At 39.9% G+C, this 24422-nt stretch overlaps 1 protein-coding gene across 1 annotated transcript; it reads left to right on the top strand.

The window, feature by feature from the left end:
• Nucleotides 1-257: 257 nt before the first annotated feature.
• On the top strand, nt 258-23029 carry LOC131989223 (B-cell scaffold protein with ankyrin repeats-like). Its single transcript, XM_059354413.1, has 16 exons — nt 258-270; nt 616-1011; nt 3054-3196; nt 3293-3431; nt 3548-3690; nt 5117-5231; nt 6158-6354; nt 12594-12657; nt 12917-13135; nt 14816-14881; nt 18019-18206; nt 21764-21827; nt 22028-22057; nt 22298-22377; nt 22532-22569; nt 22661-23029. Exons 1-15 carry the CDS (start codon nt 258-260, stop codon nt 22565-22567), a joined length of 1893 nt encoding a protein of 630 aa, XP_059210396.1. The 3' UTR covers nt 22568-22569; nt 22661-23029.
• Nucleotides 23030-24422: the final 1393 nt, after the last annotated feature.

Below are 24422 nucleotides of genomic sequence, written 5' to 3'. Positions count from 1 at the left end.
CCATTGAACTGTAGTCTTTTTTTTTTCTTTTCTGAAAAACAAAACCTCTGAAAAACAAAACCTCACATGAAATAAACTTTCCTTGTCACCAGACCAGGGAACAGGCTTTATGTTCACATAAGAAAAAAATGGTCTGGTTTCTTTGTTCATTTTGGTGAAGCAGGAAACTCCCTCTTATCTGAGCTCCTCCTGACAAAAGCAGTGCTGTTTTCCATGTCACTGTGAAATAGGACCTGCAGACAAACAGCACTGTAGCCATGAGCCACACAGGTAAGCTGTCCCTGCAATTTTTATTTATTAATTCATTACATTTTTACTGGGGCAATGAAATGATGAATTGCTGTAATATATGAATCTTGCTGATGTATAATTGTTTGCCATGCTCAGAGCAACATTTAGGTTAAAATTGGCATAAAATGTAATATGCGTAACATAGAAAATAAGTAAAAAGTTTTTTGTTAATGTCAATGTAAAAAAAACAGTTATATTTTAGTATTTTTCATTGAGAGAGACTTCAAAGAATATTCTCTCACTATATTTTATGCAGCCTAAATGTGTAGTTAAGGTGGGGCAATATGATGCTTTTTCCATATACTTAAATACTTTATTTTGTAGCTGAAGAGCTGTTAATCATCTATGAGACGGAGGCAGAGCAATGGGCCACCTATCTGCATTCAGCCTTCATTGGTCCAATCTCAGAAGCTGGGATCTGCTGCTACGACATCGGCACAGTGTCCAGCCGGCAGGACGACTTCCTCAGACTGGCCCAGTATAGCTGCAAGCTTCTAATCCTCTCCAAGGGTATGCTGGAGGGTCTGTGCCAGAAGAGGCGCTTCTTCCTGTCCCGTGTGCTGCGTCCCGCTGCTCATGTAGTGGTGCTGCTGTGTGGGGTGGAGAGTCTGACGCCACTGCTGGAGCTGGTGCCCCTGAACGGCGACGAGTGCCTGCAGGTCTCCAGTGAACAAGATGCTCATGAGTACCTGTCCACTGTGACTGATATTGTGAGAAAAGGTAGGGCATCTGGCTAAAAAATGTTGTTTTTTAGGGCAAATATCAAATATCACTGCCTGACTGTTAATAACATTTTGTCTTGAGCCTTGAGAAGATTCCAGCTTTAGATAATGATTTAGTATTGGTTGTACTACAGAAAGGAAGTACAAAATAAATTATTCCACTTCTACTAACCTCTGCGCAATTAAAATATTGTAAAATCTAGTTATTTATATAATTATCGGGACCTTCTCAGATGAACCCTGGAGTTCCCTGACCTTATTTCAGAAACCAGTGAGCTATGAAATCAGTTTTCAGTTTAAAATAATCCGCATATCAACATATTTAAATCTTAGAAGTGTCATTTCAATTTTACACACCTAATATTATGATCATTATAACAAAATGAATTAATAAATACCAAATCTATATCTCAATGCTTGACTGTAAACCAGACTGCTATTTAGTTAAGGTGTGCATCCCAGTCCTGCAGAACGCAATCACCCTCTTCAGCATGCTCCTCACATGGCCTCACTGTTCTCCTGCCATAAACGCGAGGGGAAAAGAATGCTCAATATTTGTGAGAATGCCCAAGAAGCAGCTTGGAAACCTGTTTACTGACATTTTTCAAGTTGTTTGTACTGTAGATTGACATCCAGTATTCTTTAAGCACTAGCTGCAGAGACTTCTTTAGTGTAACTGTGTGCATATTTCCTCATATGCCCCTCCAATGATCATCCGGCTCCTTCCCTGTTTTTCCTAATTACACTATTTGTATAAGATCATAAAGCGGAGGAGGGGGGTTGTATTTAAACAGGTGCATGTGTGCGGGAGGAACATCTGATGCAAATTGCCAGTCTTTCCTCTTCGGCCACAACTGACTACCCTACGTGAGCCATGCAAATTCAAGTGCACTCTGCATCACTTCATTGCACTGATACACTGAAGTGCTTCACAGCAGGATCCCACGAACAGTTATATTTTAACCCAGAAGTACCCTCCCTATTCATACAGGATGATGCTGTTTGTTTGTTAGCACACGCAACAGATGTGGGTGTTTGACGAGTTTCAGTATAAACAGTATAATTAATGCTAAAGTTCTTTGAGCACGCTTCATGACGACATTCTGGGGTAACTGCCAGACAAGCGTAATTACCAATGATAAATTAAAAGGCCTTTTGTATTTGTGTTTTTAATTTGCATCATTCAAGATGTCAGTTAAAACAATATATACTGGAAAGTGTTTGATCTGACGTTACTTAACCCATTCTGTTTAAGTAACATACATTTTTTAAGAGTCCAACCATGCTAGCAGCACTGTGAGGTTACTGAGGTACAGTGGTGTTGAGCTAAAGGCATGTTTGACAACTTTGTAGTGCTAGCCAGGTGTATCTTTTAGCTTGTTCACTGTCTAGCTTTCGCAGTTAGTGTGCTAATATTTGGTAACTAGCACTGAACACAAAGTACAGCTGTGGCTGATGGGAATGTCATTCGTTTTGCAGGTATAAATCATTGACATTTCACCACTTAGCCTAAAGCTAGCCATCTTGATGCACATTCCTCTTTCACCAGTCAACTTAACACCAGCGATTTAAAAAAGAATTATGTGGAAGAAACCATGTGAAATAAAATCATTTATCGCTGCAGAGTATTTTTACACACTGAGAGGGACTTTAATGTTTTCTAGCAAATGTTATATTAAGTTGTTGAGGTATTTTCCTTAAAATCATAAACAAGAATATCCGGATGGTGCTAATGGTTTTCCTCAGAGTACCACCAAAGTTGATAAAAGCATCAAATTTCTTGGTAATGTATTTCAGTGGCAGATAAACTGTCCAACATTGGCATCCTGAAAGCCACGATGCTCGCATGGCTAACAATGCACCTGGGTAGCTTCTAGTTAAACCCATTTGCATCACTGGTGCATTAACCGGTATGAGATTCAATGTCCCATGTTTTGTAGGTGTGTTAGCATGGCTAAATGCACCTGCAGCTTCTGGTTAACCCCATTTGGATCACTGGTGCATTATCCGGTATGTGATTCAATGTCCCATGTTTTGTAGGTGTGTTAGCCACAGCAGAAAATGTCAATCCCTTGACACGTAAACTATCAGGTTCGGAGCAAAAGGCGGAAGAAATGCAGTCAACTGGAGCCCACAGCGTCAGATCCACCATTGCGGTCGTTCCCTCCAGAGTTTTGTGCGGGGTGAGACACTCAGTCAGTAGTCAGCCATTTTTTTGTTTTAATAAAGCATCCCTAACACTGACTACACTGCAGTTCACTGTATTCTCTCTTTGGCAGAGCTTTATGGAAGTGTTCATTCTTTTGAAAAATCAGTCGGCTGGCAGAGACGCTGAGGTTGAGTTCACTTGTGAGAATCAGACTCTGAAAGTGAAGCCTGTCTGCTGGAATGAGCACATCCTGTGTGTCAATGCACCAGGTGAGGAAAAATAATAATGAAATGATGGATGGATGGATGGTCAAAAAACTTATTACAATGACATTTTTAATGAACACTCTTCTTTTTTAGCCCTGTCTGTATGTTTTATATTGCAGATTTTCCAGCAGGAAATGTAAGTGTGACCGTGTATAGCCATGGGGTGCCACTGAACAAGGCACACCTGCAGTACTACAGCAACATGGAGGAAATAACCTGCCTTCTGGCAAGAGCAGCAGACCCTGTAGATTTCATGTGTCAGGTAAAGCCATTAAGGAGCTGTTTCAAATATTTACCATGGAGGGAGGGTCGCATTCAGGGCTAACGCTAATAAATACCTTTTCTAACTAATCTAGGTCTACCTGGACAGCAACTCGCGGTCATGATATTGACCATTTATACCTTATCGTAAATCACATGTGAGCAACAAAAGATTTCATGAATTAATAATACGTTTCTTAACATTAACCCATTTACTTTTGTCGGAAATGATTCTGCGTAACACAACCCCAATTCCAAAAAACTTGGCATGCTGTGAAGTCGGCTCTGCAGGTCAAGATTTCTGAGTTGTTCCATCTTGAGGTGACGTTCATGTGAATCGTTTTTTCTAATTATCCTGACACCACATTGATGCAGGATAACATTAAATACTATTGAGCTCCATTATGGGAAATGTTGGATTGAGTATTTTTTGAGTAGGACCCATACTGAGGACAAAAAATCCAGAAATCTGTGCCTATTCTGCCTTTGTTTTGACCATCTTTGTCTTTTTCTGTTTGTTGTCAGTCCCCCATATTCATGGAAGTGTAATACCCCGTAAAAGGTAGAAGGGATTTTGTTCCATTTTTGTGTATTAGAACTTTACAGCTTCTGGCAACACGGCCAAACTTTGCAACATTGTAAGAAAGACAAGACTTAATTTAATGTTAGTTTCTATAAAAATAAAGTAAATATATTTTTTATATTGCTACTATTATATTAAGGTTAGTATTATATAACTGTCATACTACAGTGTTCATTTGTTTGTTTATCTCACACTTGCAAATATATTCCGATAACTCTATCAATCATTGATTTAGTGATGCAAGAAACACATTTGAATGCGGCTCTATTCTCTCCCTTCTCAACAATACTGATCCTTCTGAGGTTCTTTGAGTGTTGTGTTATGTTACTTAGTGACTCATCGTTATGTAACCCAGTTATAGAAATTATTCAATCATCATCCCAAAACGCTGCTTATAATCGATCCACTTCAAGCCATTAGAAAGACGTAGAAAAACCAAAGATTAATGGAATTCACATATATCTGCTGATGTTTATGTGCACCACTGGTTCCTCTCTGGAAAATGAAGTGACGGCTGGTTTCAGCCTTCTGTCTGCCGTGAACACTTGATTTGATTAGGTCTCTTTCGCTGAAGAGGCAAACTTGAGCAATGCCAAAAGAAGAATTTGCCAAGATAATTTCAAACTAAAAGCCTGGGCGACTGGACTCTGATGCTCATGGTTAAATTTAACTTGACATTTTTATATTGTGCTTCTGTAGGCTCCATTTCAACATAAAACCACTGCTTTAAGGTGCTGCTTTAGTTTGCTCATCAAATTTAACTTTAATTTAGTACTTTGCTTATACTGATCTCAACATGTTATTTCAAAAATAATTGCGAGCTGTGTTTCTCTCTGTATTCCAGGCTCTTCAGGAGTCCTCTGTGGAGAAGCTGGACCAGAAATTGTCCTCCATGTTGTTGACCGGCATGCCCACTGGAGGATTTCAGGGCCTGCAGTGTGAAAAAATACCCAAAAGAGGTACAGCACTGTAAGACTGCTTACACAAACCTTTACACTAAAAACATCTGCTGAGTAATCACACCGAGAGAAAAATCCAACCTGGTACAACTTTCTTAAAATTTTATTTGGACTCAAGCAAGCAACAAACTATTAGAGGAAGAATTCTGGAAAATATTTAATTGCAGTGTAAATGAATAAAAGGTTTACCCCAAAACACAATCATTAAGCAGTCCCTAATTGTGTTTTCCACACATTTTATGTACTGTTTAATACACAGCTCCTGCAGATCCACCGATGAATAACATATGATTGTCAGAGAAGAGATGAGAAGTTTTGTTTTGAAACAAAAATTTGGAGTGAGCCATGTTGGTTTTGAAAATGCTTACTCTTCAGAATGAAACAGATCGTAATTACTAACAAAAACACATGTTGTACTGATGCCATTTAAAATACAACTCATTTAAATCATTTCTGTAAATGCCTTACCACCACTGCTTTCCCCCCCAAGCATGTGTGTATGCAACAATGTGAATTGAACATAAGTCTCACAGGAATGCGTTCCTGTTGCATGATGCACATTATCCACTATGAAAAGAAAGCCGTCCATTATTTCTCAGCTCATTATGTGTCAGACTGATGGCTTCATCAGCCGCTGAGACTGATCCTTAACTCCACTAAAAAGGGCACAGGGAAATGTTTCTGTGAAAAACAGGTCAATAAGTGCCTCCAAGCTGTCTTTTTCCTACCTGATTGTGTTAGATTGCTCACATGGGGTCAACTTCCAGTTATCACCTTTAAAGAAAGTAATTGTCGAGTGGTGAATTCTTGGCTGCAAGGGAATATTATGTGTACAAATGCTCACTTTCTGGCCTAACTGGACTTGTTACTGCTGTCAATTATCCCAACCTTTTTCTTCTTCTTTTTTTTTTCAATCACCACATTAGAGCTCCATCATGCAGATGTACCATCGCTCCTCCACTTTGCTGCCCAGTATGGATTCAAGAGTGTCTGCAGCCTGCTTCTGCAGTGTCCAGGTGCTGAGCGAGCACTGCACACAGCCAACTGCCGTGGACAGACTCCCACTGAGATTGCCAAGAGTCACGGCCATACAGAGCTTCACGTCTTATTGAAGGAAACGCTGGTAACTACTTCCACATTTGCAACTCTAAAATATATAAATAAATCATAGTCACCCCGCTCCAGTTGCTATTTGTCCTTGTAACATGCTAGAAAATATTGTCTCAGCTTTATTGACTCTCCATACAATGAAGACATTTTGTCAAACTGCCAATATCTGATGGCCACTTCTCATGTTCGCTGATTTGTGAGCTCATTAAATCCAAACAATGACATTATTTGTGTATCTAGAGCTCAATGGAGTTCCATAGATTTCATTTGCCTGCTGACAGCTGGGCAAAACAACACAATCCACCTTAGGTCTTGAGGTCTGACAGCCAGGGGATGCAATGCAGCACTCAGGAATGATCTTACTTACACCAATAGAGCGTTAGGACTACAAGTGAGTGCTTTATAAATAATGAACAGAATGGAGAGGATAGAAAGGTGAAAAGCAGGGAGAGTGACCTGTATGTCAGGGGAGACCTCACTCTCTACTAACTAGCGTCTTTACATCCAGCTCATGGCACAGTTGGTGGATTGATGGTATACCTCCCCTCCTCTCATCCTGAATATGTTTGGCCTGTGAGGTTCCTAATGGAACACCCCCACAGAGATGAGAAAGGCTTTGTTTGTTCATGCATACGCAATGGTTCAGAACGCAGGTCGTCTGCATACATTCAGACAATTAGTGCATCCACTAATGTTGAGATTTTCTTGCATAATGGCTGCCTTTTTATTATGAAGAACCTCTTCCTGCTCAAGCTCCCATTTATCTGTGTGGAGAGTAACACAAGAGCAGCACATTTGCTGCAATTCAAATCTAATAGATCCCTTGCATGCATGCACACTGCTTTATTTGATAAATCTGGAGGACACTGGGATCATAATGTTTTTTTCCGATGCTAATTTCATTAGGCGGTAAGGACATTATTATTAAAAGAAAGACATGATGGGCCCAGTGTTACAGCGTTTGCCAAGATGGCAGATTGGAAACACCACATAATATCTGATGTGTCCTGCACACATTAACCAAATATTACAGATGCACGATTGTTTTTTATGGAAAAAAGAATACTCACAGTTCCTCAGACCCTGCCTGTATATAAATAGAGCTAAAACAGCTAGCTTGGCTCAATCCTATAGTTAAAAAATTGCCTTACCAGCACCTCTAAAGCTTACTTTTAAATTAAAACACTACATTTTCTTTGTTTAATCTGCACTAGGTGTAAAAATGACATCTTGCAGCGGAGGGTTATGTGCCAGACTTTTTCTTTGCCAAGCACAGTCATTTCTTGGAGTGTTGTCATCAGGGGAGACTCCACAGAGTTACTAGTCCTCCTAGCCATTAAACAGTGTGGCACATAAACCTTACAACGTCAAATACAGGTTTTTACACTTTGTCCTTACGGATCAAACAAAGAAGATATAACATAATTTTTTGGTGAGCTTTAGAGGTACTGCTAGCAGGATTTTCCTACCTTTAAACAGAAGCAAGCTAGCTTTTCCCCCAATTTCATTTCAATGTCATTATGCTAAGCTAAGCTTTGACAACTAACCAACCCCTTGTAACTGTTAATGGACAAGTGGGCAACTGAGTCCCTTGGACATACTTTCCAGGGCCAGCTGCTTGTTGTGCAGTCATGATGTTGTGTCCCCATGTCCCCAAGTATCTACTGCTAGTTTAGCTGCGAGGCTGTCAGCTGTGTATGTGCCTTAATCAGTCAAAACATGTGTCAGTTGACGGTTAAACAGTTAACATAGTAAACTAAACTAACTAAAACTAACTAAAATAAGTAATTTTTAACTACACTGTCGCATATGAAGTTGGAATAATTTTGTTTTCAGGCACAATGCTCTGTTTATTCCCATTTAAATGAATCAGTAATCACATTGAAAGAGATTAATAAATTAATTATAATAATGAATTTCTAAACTAAACTTTCTGAACTAACTATACCTGCCCTGAAAAGGTAGCAGATTTAAAAGTACCTTTTCAGTGTTTTGAGCATGAACACTTCCATTCAGCTCCATTTTACTGGAGCAATCCTGTAAAGCTTTTATCGGCAGTTGAATCCCTTACATGTCAGTGTGTAACAGACTGCAGCACAGTGCTCATTCAGTCTCTCATTCATTCAGTCTTCGCGCTTATCTCACATCTTCCCTTATAATGCTGACAACTTTTAACTTTCTCTGATGGCTTGGATCAACCTATAGAGAATTCCCCCTCGAGGGAAATTTAGACACTCGAACAGCTGTTGCGAATGTATTTTTCCCCCTAGCAACACTGCTAATTGAGAGTGACTGCAGATGGAGCAGGGTTTGATCAGATAGCTCCAGTGAGTCGAAGTGCTCGCTGTGCTGACAGGGGAGCTGTAGAGTCAAACAGAGGTCTCCCCACTGGGACTTCAACAAGCCTATAGATGTAACATAACAGACAGATTCGACATGCACAAGCAACTGACATTTGTGGTTTTCTTGGAGCGTAATTAAAAATCAAATCAACAGCTAAACCATACGCACACTGGAGTTGTGTGCTGCGTTAGAGGAAGTTTAAGAAAGGAAGTATGTGGGGTGGGGTTTTGTTCTTGCTCCTTTTTTTTGCACAGCAGTTTCATTAACTCATCTGCAGTGTTTCCCCCACCTCCAATTAATCAACCCATGATGCATCAGTGATTTGGGCGTCAGTGTAGCAGCACTCTGTCAATAAACCCTAGATGGATCGGTCCCCCGCTTCATACACAGGCTGAATCACTCACAGGGCCTGCGTCAGATCCACTAGTCTGCCCTGGCACCACACTTCTTTGTTAATTAGCTGTGAACTGCTCCAGAGGGGAAAGCTGAATTATTCAGGGAGAGCATAACTAGAATACAAATATAGAAAATGCTCCGCTGTTATCTACAATGTTTATGTCCTCAGACTGCCATATTGTGCCTGCGCATCGTAATTACTAACACAAACACACGTTGTCCTTATTTAATATTTTAATACTGGGTCAGAAATTTGGCTGAGTGTCACTTGGCATTTAGATGGACTCTGTGCTCCTACCAAGATTCCACTGTGTGCTCTGAGATAGAGCAGAGCAGGGCTCAATAAATACAAATTAGCTTGCAACTGTATGGTCCTCCAAAGACTACAAAGAGCTATTTATGTGCAGCATGCTGTGTTTGTGTACAGTATGCTCCTATCCACATGCTCAAGAGCCAAATTAGGTGAGACACTACACTCACTCCGGGGATTTGTGATTCCGCTGACATTACTTTGCATCCGATGTTTGTTTAGTCAAGAGATTTTGTTTATCATTTGAATATTATGGTCATCCTGAGTCAGAAAAAGAAACTGTTTTCACCCCCTAGGTTTGCCTCTATGTTGTGCTTGGGTAGCAGCGCTAATAATAAAGTATATATTTATCCAACCTTTGAGTCTAGCTATTGTAGCAGATCTGCTTCATGAATAACTTCCATAAACACAATGTGGAAGAGCACCATTTTGGTGTTTTGTAGTCTGTAGTCTGAGTAGCATCATGTTTGAGCAGGCATGTAGGTTTACAGTTCATGTGGAGAGCGAATGAGGTGAAATTCATTGGTCAGAATACAATCTCAGGTGCCATGCCCCACAGAAGTCCCATTTGTCCCGTGGCCCAATAGTCAGAAGAAGTGACCTCTCTCACCCTAACTAAGTGGTTTTATTCCCTTAACCTAACCATTCCTTAACCACGGCTTTGTGGTAAATAAAACAATTATCTATCAAGTCGCTCCAGTGGACTCATCAGACCCATATATCTATGCTTTGGACCAATGGGATGTTGGAACAATGAATAGTTTTAATTAATTTCATTAACCATCAGCTGTTGATGACAATTTAACATTTTATTAGCTTTTTAAAAATGGATCTGCAATCGTATGCGGAAAAACAAGCCTGTTTGTGTAGTTTTTCCCTCAACTTGAACTCCATTCTTGGTCTCAAGTTGCTAATCAGACTGTAAACAATGACCATCACATGAAAGAGGAAGTCTTGGCTTGGATATTGGTTTTCAGTTATCGGGATATCCTCTTGGCTACAATGAAGCCCCTAAAACACTGGCCCTTGCCCCTAGAGGCTGAATCGCAGTCAGTCTGATAGCCACAAGCTGGGCAACGTTTTTTGCTAAATCTAGTGAAACATCTTAACATCTAGTCAATGGATTGTCACAAAATCCTATACAGGCTTTCATGGTACCTTGATGATGAGTCCAACTGGTGATTCTCTGACTTTTCCTCTCGTGCCACCATGAGGTTTACGGTTCAGCTCTACTTTGTGTTCAGTGTGCAAGCATGTGTCAGCATGGGTAACACTGTGCCTGCTAAACATCAGCATGCTAGCATTAACATTGAAACCATAGCGACATTAGCGTTTAGCTTATGCACCACTGCCTTTTCAGTGTAAACACACATATGCACTCAAAATAGCTCATGTTTGTTTGAAAAGAAAACTATAAAGATAGTACTTTACAGAGTAAATATAGTTTTACAGTACTGAGAAGTGTTTCTTTGCCTGCTGAGCTGACCACATGCCAACAAACAAGTTGGACAGATTTTGTCTATGCGGCACTTAAGTGATGGGTTGAGTGTTAGACTCTTCAATCTTACGTGCATCAAACACTCTTATTCTGAAACCACTATGTCAAAAGACAGCCACATGCTGGTAGGGAAAGCCGAGGCTAGCCTGCCCATGAAATGACCATTTCAGCTGCTGAAAACAGACTCACACTCCTTATCTTATCCTAGATTCACTTGAGATTTGCTCTCCCTCTAACAAAATCATGCCTGCTGTTATGTCTGAAGCACTGCTGCTTGGATTGCGGTGGTGAAACTGAATTTGTCTGGAATGCCCGGGGCTCCTGCAGTTTCAGACATCTGTAAAATGATTTAGCATTCGCGGTTAGTAAATAAATTCCCCTCCCCTGTTCAGAAATGACTCCTGAAAATACCACACTGTGCTTAAGCACAGCGTCCAACTATTATAATTCAATGTTCAAGCTGCGGTGGTAATTAACCCGTCCTTTCTACCTGTTGGGCCTGTTATGAACCTCCACTGTTAAGTAATGCATTCATAGCACCCAATAAGTAATTTGCAGTACTAGGAACAGTGCAATATTGTAATTGAGTCATGAGTGGCTGTGTTGCTTGGAAACTGCACACTGAGCGTGGCAGGTTATATTGAGGATAGCTTGATCAAAGTGAGCTGTATTTCATATGCTCTGCAAAGATTTGTACTTTTGACTGGGATTTGTTATTATTAATATATATAATTTTTAACGTGCTACAGTAAGCCAACATAATCCTAAGGCATTATGCCTTTTGTTGCCATAATTTGTTTGGAGGTAAAATCTACAATACAGCTCAGTTTTAATACACACTGAATACAGTTTTTAAAACATAGTGAGATCTTATGTGCATCACCAAACATATTTTTTGTCTTTCCTTTCTTGTTTCTGTGTCAATATACACACTAAAGCAGCTTTTCATTATGTAATTTCAAAATTAATGATGCAACTCTTCACTTCTCTATCAGATGATAAAATATGGCAGCAAATTAACATCCGTATCTCAATCTAATCATGGATGCAGTCTAAATATCAAGCCAAGGGTCTTGAATTGCTCACTAAATGATATGTTTAGACTGAAAGGGGAAGATTGTCTGATTTCATAATTACCCTGATCATACCCCCGTCTGTCCCTCAGCATGCTATTAGCAAACAGGCCGACTCTGCAGCAGCGTTGCTGTCAGAGGGAAACTGCTTTCTGTTATCCAGCAGCAGGCAGAGTTACAGCACACCTCTCTAATTCCTGCGATAGCCCCGAAATTGCTTTTCCACAAGTGAAGTCCTAACAGATGCAGTGAGAAACCTCAATTAATAATCTGGACGTTTGTTGCGTCTGACATGAAAACACTGAATATTAAAGCATAGCATGGAAGCAGATAGCAGCTTATAGTGTGACAGAGCTTAGAAAGTGCTTAGTGGATAGACTTGGCTGCCTCACCGCATCCTAAGAATCATTATGAACAGAGATTCTTATAAAAAACAGACTGCATGGTATCAAGATTTGTCAAACATGCATGAATACTAAGACAGAAAAATAACCTCTTACATAGCAAATGCCGGGCATCAACATAACAGATTAGACATTTCTTTCCTTGAGTTCTAAATTGCCTCTATTGAGCAGCTTCTTTGTGATGTGTATGTGGCATTAAATATATCTCTTCATGCTCTGTTGTTGCAGAATATGTTCAACTCAGGGGAGGACAATGGTGATGCCAGTGTCTACGAAATTATGTGCTCTGCAGGTGAGTGAAGGACTGATGAGAAGTGGAAGGAGGACAAAGAAAAGCCTGTAATGGAACAGTTTGGGTTTTTTTCCCCAGCGCATCATTATGCTGGGTTGCCATTCATTTCCGACCACTGAATGTTTTCCCCTTGCTGATGGGCACAGCATGTAGCATTGCTTCCGATTAGCTGTGAATTGACAGTGTCATGATGAAGTTCTGCATGCTGTTTTGCCACTCAGGCAGTAGTGCAGTAAACACTTTTAAGTGAAAGCATTAGGGACTCCTTCCACAGAGCACACACAGAAAGAGCAACGAGGAGAGAGAGAAGAGGGGGAGGACGAGGATATCTACGCAGCACCTCTGGGGGTGAATGATGAATATGACGCCATCCTGAACTCAACAAAAGCAGTGGTTATTGCCAATCGTCCACCAGCACCTACACCTCGGCCTGAGATCACCCAGGTGAAGGAGGACAGAACCCCTTACATCACCAAAGGTAACACTTTTGCAGCATCCAAATCACAGACATGATAGAGCTGATTTGGAGCAAAAACAACAGAGTTATGCACAGTATGTGAAGGGGAGTTTGGGAGATCATGTGGGAGGGAGGAAGTGCCTGGAATGTGCATTGCCATTGTCAGTGGATCGCTGCTGAATACAGCAGAGATGCTTTTTTGCAATGTTTTGATCCCATAAACCACAAGAACATGGTCGCTCCCTGCTGCAAAACAAACAAAAGTGAGGGAAAAAGGAAAGCACCATTTGCCTGCATTAGGAGCCCACAGCCCCTAACTGTTCAATTTCAGCTGCGTGAATATTTCATGAAGATGAAACATCCAAAAGTGACTGGTATTATTAAGGCTTATAAATCATTAAAACGGCTCTCTTTTTCATCTAGCAAATGCAAACATGCACACATGCGTCTACAATTAATTGTTATTCCCAGAGATAATATTACATGCGCCCCTTAATAACCATCAGTTGCACATTCAAAATACACACAAAAATATAACCGTGCAACAGGCGCTCGATCTTCATTATGCAGCTTTTTATTGAGCTTGTATCCAGTAAGCTAACTCCCAGCCCGATGGGACCTACAAAGCAAAAAAAGAAATTGAGTGCACCACTGAACTCTCTGCATCCCAACCATCCCTTCAGTAACAGAGAGGGAACTACCGGCTGCCATCTGCAACCAATCTTTGGCCAGACCAAGGCCAAGTCAGCCAGAATAAGTCATTACACATGTTTTCCATCGTCCTTGTCCCCAGAGCGCACGAGAGAAAGGAGAGGGATTTTGAGGTTTCCATCTTTTGAGACAGTGGAGCTTCAAAACCACACAAGGATCACATTTTGCTCCTCACTCCCACTGCCGCAGTGAAAGATGTGAGAGGAGAGATGAGGCTTGGTGGAGGATTAGGCGAGGAGCCAGTTATTGGAGACCACTGCACAAGTGGAAATAATGAGGAGTCTTCTTTTGTTAGCAGCGGCAAGCTCAATGAGACTGAAATGCCCAAATGTGAATGAAATGTAATCCTGCAGAGTGGAATTACTCAGCATGTAAACTCTACGGAGAGTACAGGAAACACACGAAAGCAAGGCGAAGCTACAGTCACGTAGACCCGTCCCTCAGCTGCACTCCACTCACCATTTCGTTCTGAATTAAGCCATAAAGCCAGGCTTGTATTATGAGCAAGCTGTGTTTGAACATGAAGTGGAAAAGAGACACGCTGTCATGGAGGAAATGGTCAGAGGTGGGATTATCTCGCAGGGTGTGGATGTTGAATTTCAATCCAGTGTTGGTCACACAGCCGCAGCTCCACCGCCTCTGACAGCTAAACAGTGTAGCCTTTCATTCTGAGGACTCACTACCAAACCAAAAGCATCATTCATGGCGTTTAATTCAAACCAGAGCTGAATGTGTGTGTCTTTCTCTGAGAGAAACACAGATTTAAACTATGCAATAACAAACAAGGGTACCTGTTATTTCACAAATATTTACATTCAATTATATTAGTATGTTGTAAAATATTCATAGGATTTTTTTTCTGCTGGCTATTCACATTTAGCTCTCCACAGTCAATAGGTTGTTTGTACATTTAGGGTCTGGCGCCATCTTGTGGAAGAATTGTTCAAATGCAGGAGCAGTATTTAAAGTTCAGCTGCTCTGTGTTTACAGTGTTCCAGAAGAAGAAGACGCCACAGGCTGCTGATGCTGATCTGTATTCACTTCCCACGAAACAAGGTGCGTGGCAGCTGATATGGGGAACACAATGTACATTAACTGATGTGACACTTAGAGCATCGATGCAGCAGTTTAGTTTTGCACTTCCATGAAGTTGGAAAACTCACAAGTTCACATTGCAGAAAGAGTCAAGACTGATCAATATGGAAGCAGCAGAGGTCAACATATCCTGACTTTTAGTCTCTTAAATGGATAAAACTTCCAAAACGCTATCCCAGACAATCCCAGTTTGTAGAAGGCAACGATACATTTTACATTTGCAGTCTATAGAAGTTCGGTCAAGCCTGACATTTTGACTTCATAGAGACCCAAGTGGAATTGCAACATTGTCTGTCTAAATAAATTTGTGCTTTTGAGTCAGTGTGCAGAAGTAACTCCAAGTCCACACGATAACCTTTTAACATCAAAAAATCTATTTTCTCAGTCTTAAGAGATTAGATTTTTGACACTTATCTCATTTTTTTAAATGGCAAGAATATAAAATTCATATTTTACGTTAGTTCGGAAAAGGGGTGTCTTCTTCTATGCTGTATATTCTGGATTACGAAATTCTGCCACTGTAAATCAGAAAGAAATTATGATACCCTTACAAAATTTTATGTTGGTCCACTTTTGGGTACATTTCTAGTCCAAAGTCTAGTCAAGAGGCCTCCTGCTTTCTGCATTGATAACTAGCTGAAATTGGGTCAGAATGGATTATGTAATATAAATTTGATTTAAAAATGTTGAACCATAAATGAATGTCACTTGTGATGATGCATTCACAGATGTAGGTCAAAATAACACTTCACATCCTGAAAATCTGGGATGAAATCCATTTCAGTGTCTCCTGGCTGTGACTCTGAATCTACACACACCTCCAAGTGGCAGCCAAAACATGGCTCCATTTCTCCTCATGCTTGTTAGGGCCACGGGGCAATCGCACCGAGCACTGGTCCCATACAGCAATAGCTGTAGGGACCTGTACTCGGGGCAAAGTTGCAGGACAAATTATAGATCAAAACGTGCGGTTTGATCGGGATCGGTGTGCTATGACTTTTGTCTATGGAATGAAAAACTGAGTGAAAAAGAACAATAATTGGAGATTTTTAAACGTCTACTTCTCCGGCATAATTTCACCTAAAGACTCCATTTAAACTTCAAACAGTAGACGCAAGTCTTATGTATCGGTCTATTAATCCACGTTTCGATAGGTCATATAATTTTTTATCAATCCCTGTTCAATGACCATGATCATTTTTGGAGAAATTCTGAGATTATACTGGGTGTGTATTGCATGGAATGTTTGTGTCACAGTGTGTGACATCATCGCCAGAGTGTTGAGGGAGAGAAAAAAATGTAAAAAAATACATTTGAAAACTGCGCTCCTGGCCGCAAATTCCACTCTACAGAAATAATTTATACATAGAAACGTAGGAAAATTAGTCTTCTCACTCACAATCCTCTGGTAAAGCTGTCAGAGTTATAGTTTGGGCATAGGACGCACTGATGTGCCACCAACACGCACCAACAGCCTCATTGGCTCCCATATTAAAAACGCAGGAAGATTTCTGAAAAAGGGAGATGGAACAGTTTTTTTAGATTGCTCTAACAAAGCTATTTTTTCATTTTTCTTTAAAAAAAAAAAACATATGTAGACGTTCAGGAAGAACTCAGGATGCTCAAAGTGAAGTTGGATCAATGATAGGTATTATGGTTTTGCCAAAAATGTTTTCTGTTCGAGGCCAGAAATTCCAGTCTGTCCACCTCTGGCTGCTGTCAGTGTTCTGGGACATTGGCAGTTGGTGGCAGTTAATTCTGTTGATTGCTTTGCTCTGATTGCCTTTGATGTGATTACAGTTACAGATACACACACACACATGCGCGTAAGCGCGCACACTCCTCCAGATACACATGCTTCAAACACACACACGCACACGTAACTTTATGTGATTTTAATTACACACAGGTAACTTTATGCGATTTTCGTTACACACACACACAAATGCGCACACTCCTCCAGATACACGTTTCTCACACACACACACACACACATACATTTTGAGGTTAAAGGTCATAGGTTGCTGTATAAATAAATACTTGAAAAGGAATGCTTGTGGTAGGTGTGCTCCTTGTATATAATATAGTATTATAACATTACTAGTATTAATTGTTTGAAATCTCTGAAGAATCTCATCATAGTGTACACACACCGGCAGTAGCCCCCGTGGCCCTTTCAGAATTTCCCCAGAGGAAATTTTCTAGTTATCACTTTACTCTAGTCGTGGTGCCTGGCTTTATCACTCGCAAAAAGGCAGTTGCAGCCATCAATTTGTGTCAAAAATAACAAAATGTGAGGTACACTCCAGCCCCTTCAGCTGAAATAGGCTGTTGCCATTTATTTCCTCTTGCACTGTCTTCAAAAAGTTTCTTTACTTTGCTTTTCTGCACATAATTTGTAATACACTTTTGAGATCTGTAGATTGTAATTTTTTACTCCTAACAGCAGGACTTTTACCGTGCCAATGATTTTTGCTGACTTCTCTTTTATGATTACCTGTTGGAATTACCTGCTGGGTAGTATCATTCAATGTTGAAGTTCTCAGATAATTTGTGGCGCTTTGCTAAATTAAATAAAAATGCAGTGATCACCATGGGGAAATAAGTCACTGCGGCAGTAATGGGCACACAAACCAAAAAGCAAAAGCAATAAAAAGAGAAGATAGCACATTTAAACACATTTGGATGCCAGGACGATGAGAAAAAAATCAAAGTGTGAAAGAGCTGCGACTGCTATTGAGCACCTACAAAGATACTAAGCCATTTTTCTGCTCTGCTGTACTGTTGGTGACACTGAGTGACGGGTCCAAAGATCATCACAGTCACCCAGAAAATTACTTACCACCCTCATGATTCACTGACATTACAGATGTGCTGAGCCAAATCACACAGCAACCAATCCCCTCTATGAATGCCATCTGGAGTGGCTCTATGCCCTGTCTTTTCTTATTTCTCTCACAGAAATGAAAAGTGTAATTTATGATGTTATGTATAAAATCAAGCTCGTTAACTTGTCCTCACGTGTGTACATCACTGTGTTTTTTACCTTTTGGTCAGATTCTTTTCTGATGTTTTTATTGAGTTGTTGTACATTGCAGCATGCGGTCGAGAAGACAGCGACTCTTCTTCCACCTATGATACCTTTGTGCCAAACCAGATAAACGGACTCCAGCAGCTCACTGAGCTCCAGCAGAGGGTGAAGGCAGGTTCACTCCCTGTGGACGGGCCCGTGGATCGTCTCGGCGAATGGCAGCGTGTTCAGACGCAAATGTACACCGCCAAGCAGGTAGGACTATCACACACTGTGATCGCACTCACACTGGACTTGGAATGAGTAAGCATGCAGGACCAAACCCTATAAAACTATCACCATCTGTTGCTCATGTTTTGCCAAGCTGCAACACAATCTACTCACAGAAGAGCTTGGATGTACAAGAAACAGAGGCAAGAAAACGCAAACCATCCAAAAAGCACCAAAAACCAACCAGAAAAATGGTTGTATAGGACGTCTGTGAAAGCAACTCAGTACAACCCGTATTTACGTTTGTTGTTAGGCGGCGACCTCTAGTGGTCGTAGCAAAGCAGGAAGTCAGTTGATCCACTTCAAGCAGAGAGATAGTCCACACATGGACAATAGTCGTGTTTCCATCAACACATTTCTATGCATATTTTAAAGATTTGCATTAGAAAAGCTTGACATAAACACCAAAATTTGATTTGGGAATGTATACAAAAGTTTTCACACTCGCTTGAGCTGATTTTTTAAAATTTTTACCAAATATAGTTCATGCGCTAAATTAGAGATGGAAATGCCTCTTCCGAATAAGTTTTGACACAGCGAACATTTAACTCACATGACTGATGAGCTGTTTCCGAGCTGACATGAAGGAACAATTATAATTTGTCCAATTAAATCCAACTCCTGAAGACCTCTCTCCATTTTCTCCTGTGGGTGGCCAAAGTTGTTCTATCAGCAACCTCTTTTTTTGTTGTTGTTATTCTCTCTTGCGCAATTTCTACTTCTACTGTTTACTGACAGATTAGTCTACAGCGGTACACCACACTGCCATCTTCTGATGAAACTACGTTTATGCAGCTTTGTTTATTTGCTCTAAACCAGTTGATGGAAATGTCCCTAATATGCACTTTCTTTAATGCAACATTTCAAAATTTCACTTCAAAATTTGCCTCAATTTTAATGGAAACACAGCTAGTTAGGTGGATGGATGGGTAAAACAAACAAAGGACTTCATTAAAGTTATTTAAACTTAAGTTAGTCATGTCACATACTATGCCATATAACTACATCACGAACACAGGACTTTCACCCAGGAAAACACTGTAAGTGTCCCATGTGAGAAAAAAAAGTTATTCTGAGTTATTTTAACTTACATAACTAACCACATTAGCATGTAAACAGGTCACATACATAAATACGTCACAAAACATGATCTTTTATTAAACCTGTTATAAGAATTTTTCAGAGTGACCTTTCAATAAAGACGGTTGGATTCAGAGTATCAAAGTTTAAGTTGAATTTAATTAAAGTCTTGTACAAGAGGAGCGTTTAAATCATCACAGCGAGTACGGTTACAGAGAAAAAGGCTCACATGATAGTCAAAACCATTGGCTTATATGCCTCCTATAGTGGGAGGTTTCCAACGTCGAGCTGACCTGTCTGACACAGATGCTGTTATTCTCAGTTCCCCAAAGTCAAAGGTACGGTCAGCAGAAATACGTCTGACCCGTGTCTGACTCCCCCTGTCATGTGTACTTCCCTTTATCTTAACATATAGTTAACCTTATCTAGCCTGCCAGCCTTTAGCAGAAACACTGGTCTGATGTAACCCAAAGCCAGTGCCTCTACATACAGCAGACAGGATCACATTTGCTTAATATGATAAAAATGTTGGAAAAACCCCAGATTAATACAAATTTTTATAACAAAACCTAACCAGGTGAATTGTTTCACAACATTAACCAAGTTTAAAGCTACAACTGTGCAACCATTTCACAATGTTAAATAGGACAGTCATGTGTCGCTTTGAGGGTGACTGGCAAATGATTTTTAGTAGGGAGATGTGTGGTCTGGAGAGATGAGAGATAATAATAAAAGGCCACTTAACACTTATTATGCACATACTGAGTTGCACACATTAGTTTTCCAGTACAAGAAGAGAACATTTGATTGCAGGTGTGGGTGGTGTTGCACTGTATCAAGCTTCTGTTTGATAGCCAGAAAAAAATGATCAGTGATTGGTCACATTATGTGTCTGTGAGTTTTTATTACCTTGAGGCAGAACAGCTAGTGAGAGTGGGCCAGTATGTGTAGTACACCAAGTGGCTAATTTGGGGAATGAGGGACAGGTGTGCAGGCAAGAAACAATCAGGAAATTGAGGAGTGATGGGAAGAGTTATTGTTGGAACAGTCAGATATGAAACATAACAGGAAAAGAAAAACTAATACAGTGCTGTTGCCATGACAATAGACTAATGTTAACACCAAATAAATACACCTAAGTCCTGCTGGGCTTCCTACTGTTTTAATAGATATTTTTTAAGGGACACATTTTGAAACATCACAGTAGGAGAAACACTGGTGTAAATAGTAAAATTAATGATGGCTGATTTTCATTTAACTGCCTCATTGTTAATGATATTAAGATTTGTACTTTTATTACAATGACAAGTCAAAATCTTCAGCTGAGAAAATCAGACTTTATCAGACTTTTCACAAGCTTCAAAGAGTGCAAAACAATATGCCGATTTAAAGGAAGCAGTCAAATGTGTTTTTTTAAAATCATACATTTATTAGTGCATTAGTATTGTTCGGTTGTAGTTTTTCCTACTTCAGGTATCAGGCAGTTTACTCAAATTTGGTCCAAGTACCTAAAATGTCAACTACACATGGGTCACAAGACTGTTTATAAGTAGTCAATGTAGCCACCTTAACATCAACCATTGGTTTGTTGACTGCTGTTCTGAAGCCTTGAGCTTGGCATTTTGGCCGTCATATTTTTTTGGATCCAGGAGTGACCATATTTGGATGTGAGGGTACAGTTATCAGCTAGTGGTAGCACTAGCGGGGTAGGTTAGCAAAGTGCAAAAATGAATGTCAAATGGTTTCAATTAACTTTTAATGAACTGAAAACACACTGTTAAAGCATCAAAGACAAAAACATGGACAACATCCAAACCGGATAACACTGTGAAAGCGACTTGTCAGTCATAATAGCCACACCCTAAAGCATACCCCTCTTATCGGGTATTTTACTCTAAAGGGGGCTATAATTTACAAAATGCCCATCATGCAGCTAACTTGAAACTGTAATTAAGACCATAAACTCATTAGGAAAATGTTTACTGAGGTAATAAATCAAGTGAGAAGTAGGGTAATTTTCCAAAAGTCTTCTATATAATCTGACTCCTTTTTACAACCGGTGGAGTCACCCCCTGCTGGCCATGAAAAATAATGCAGGTGTGAGGCACCAAAAGGTTGCCTTTTGGTCACAGAAATCACTGGTTTAATCTTTAGCAAATGTTATAAGCTCAAAATTAAAAAACTCAAGTAAAATACAACTTTTCACCCCTAGTCTTCTGACAAAAAACATGAGTGGAATTCTGTGGTTGCTTCATATTTAGACATCATTTTCAGACAGTCAGGTTTCCAGCAGACCTCCGTGAAGGTACCAAAAGATTTATGACCGAACCTCAAAACTTTGATCTATTCCTTTTCTCAGCTGGTGGAAAGAAAACATAGATCATTTATGTCACAGTTTGTAAATAAATCAATGTTTTCTGTGTGTCAGCATGATATTAAAGCACTGATCTCTGTCTCTGCAGGAGAAGCTGAGTCAGCAGAGAGCCAGCAAGGTTAACAACAGAGAGGATGATGACAGTGTCTATGGTAAATATTCCTCCATCATGGATATGAGGGTTCAGCTCAGCTGTCATCACAGAGAGGCTCCACAGAGCTCAGCTTTCCTGGAACTTCAACTTAAAACTAAATAATATACAGTGCAGTTTAAGTTACTCTGGAGCCACCTTACAAATGATTGTATTAAACTGTATACTGTAAATGGCTTAGAAAATCTTCTCTCCCCCCAGATAAAATCAACATCGTTCATCAAACGCCAAGTGAGTCTTTAAAAACGTATCTGAGTGTGCACAGAGAAAACCTGTGTTTGCATGCCTTTGTAGTTTCTCCAGTCCCAGTTGCAGTGGTGGGGAATTAATCCTCCGGGAAGTGTTATTTAATCAAATCCCCAGTGCCCTGTTTGATCGAGTGAGTTTCACTTGCGCTAAATGGGAGTCTTTTATTTTCTTTTACTGAACAATTCTCTGTTGAGCTGTGCATATTGGATAATTTCCCTCCAGGTGTTACAGTGAGTGAAAGTCGAAGAGCAAGCCAAGTACCGGAGTCTGATTTTTACAGCAAGCCTCTTAAAGGACAGCATGTGAGTTTACTTTACTTGCCAAAGGAAAGCTTGGCAGACGTTAGCATAAATGTATTAATATAAAGTTTACATGACACTGAATATTATTAGACAAGAAGTTACTGTAAGCCATCATAAAGGCCTAACACAAGTATTCCTTTGAACTGTTTTGCAGTTTGCAAGTTTCTTCTCGAAAGCTGATAAACTGTGAAGGTAAGACTGGAAATAAGGAATCTCGTTTCTGCTTTTTTTTTGTCCGATTTTTTCAAGCTCACCAATTGTGTCTCGTTTTTCATACTTATAGGCTCCATCACTCTACAAAGACTTCCACCAGTTATATCAGGTTTAATCTGTATGAATGCATCATTTTAATTGTATTACTAACAAAGTTCTGTAAGTCAACGTAATACGAAATTAAATCACTGATTTTTGTCATGTACTTCCTACTGCATGTTCAGCTTTTATCTCCTCTTTTATATTATGGAAATAAATTCTAGTTTAGGTTAAAAATAATAATAATGATAAATAAATAAATATAATTTACATTTCAAGGGAAACTTACATCTACAGTATCATTTTTTTCTACATTTTGTAAAATTGTTTACGAATGTCAACATCTACCTTGCTAATTTTGAAAATATTAAAGGCCTGTTCTTATTTGCTGAATTCAATGCCTTTTTTTTTTTTTAGCTGATTATCAATAATAAATTAAACATTTATTATAAACAATAAAATGTGTTCATTAATCTTTCAGACAGTGAAAAAATTGAATTTCATGCAAACCTAGAAAGGTTCAAATTGTAATGCCCTAAGTTTTGAGGGGCCTGTGTTCTTGGAAAAGGGAATGAAAACCCTTCACATCTTTGCCTCAAGAGGGTGCTGTATCTCTAAATATATCCATTACACTCACTGTGTGAAGCAACCAAAGACATCTGGCAAGCCCAGAAGCACCTGCTGACCTCCTGATGGCTGGGAGGCAAGCTTTGGGTTTTTTTTTTTTAATTTCTCCATACATGTTTATGACTGTAAACAGAACATATAGTACACATGCAGCAGGTGAGAACATGCAGGGCTTCTCGCTGCGCTTACAAACGGGAAATTTGTTTAATCTTTGTTTGCATCATCCATGTCAAATCAAATTACTAATAAAATATAATTGAAATAACTGACAACTGTTAAAATATAATAACTCAGCTCACTGGGATGAATAGAAATGTCCACAGAGGGAACCGAAATTGAAAATTAAAGGGTCAAAGGCTTAATTTTCCAGGGAAACTCAGCTGCCATTGTGCAGGCATCTGTGTGTGACAAACAGCTTTACAATAATTCAATACATTAAGCTGAAAGAGGCCCTTTTAAATCACAGCCATTGGATTTCTAAGTAATAAAGATTTTCAGTATATACTTGTCAAAAATCAGAATTTGCTGTGATTTACACAACTATTCAGGAATTGGCACAAAAGCACACAGTCTGTGTCACACACACACAGATACCAGTTTGTTGGTACAGCCCAGCCTGTGCCTGAATGAATGAATAAGAGCTGCATGGGGAATTCAGTGAATGCATGGCTAAATCCAAGCTCAGTCTTGAAACCCAGGCAGAGGCTGAGCTGTGTGCCAACAAAGCAGCTGGGTACACGCCGGGCACATTTTTCTGTTCAATCATGCTCTTTGTGAATAATATGTATTAATGCCGTCCCTACTTAAACCTGCCAGTTAGCCTTTGGAGATGATCCGGCTTCAGGACCCCATGGCATTTGAGGCATATGTTTGCCTGTCACCTGCTGAGTGTATTTCAGTCCGAGCGTCAGGCATGGCCACCGAGATAGGCCTCGCTTCGGCGTGTATACAAACATCTGAGCGCCGCCACAAGGAATGATTCCCCAGTCGCGGAGAGACAAGCAGATAGAGAGCTTCAGTGGCATGTGTCGCCCACACCGAACATGCTTCTATATGTGGGAGTGCTACATCAAAGACGAGGGATCAAAGATTCACTGTTCACTTCTAAACCCTGTACTGTACATTCACATCCAAACCCTAATTATGATACATTTTGGCTGACCAAA

Source organism: Centropristis striata, chromosome 17 (assembly GCF_030273125.1).
Source record: "Centropristis striata isolate RG_2023a ecotype Rhode Island chromosome 17, C.striata_1.0, whole genome shotgun sequence".
Lineage (NCBI taxonomy): Eukaryota > Metazoa > Chordata > Actinopteri > Perciformes > Serranidae > Centropristis > Centropristis striata.
The sequence above is the reverse complement of the archived record's forward strand: the minus strand, read 5'-3'. Positions and strand labels throughout refer to the sequence as shown.

Excerpts from the sequence above, each read along its gene's own strand:
- LOC131989223 (XM_059354413.1), top strand. Across the intron at positions 3,197-3,292 it reads CCTCCAGAGTTTTGTGCGGG|AGCTTTATGGAAGTGTTCAT; the intron begins GTGAGACACTCA and ends TCTCTTTGGCAG. Across the intron at positions 21,828-22,027 it reads GGATGATGACAGTGTCTATG|ATAAAATCAACATCGTTCAT; the intron begins GTAAATATTCCT and ends CTCTCCCCCCAG.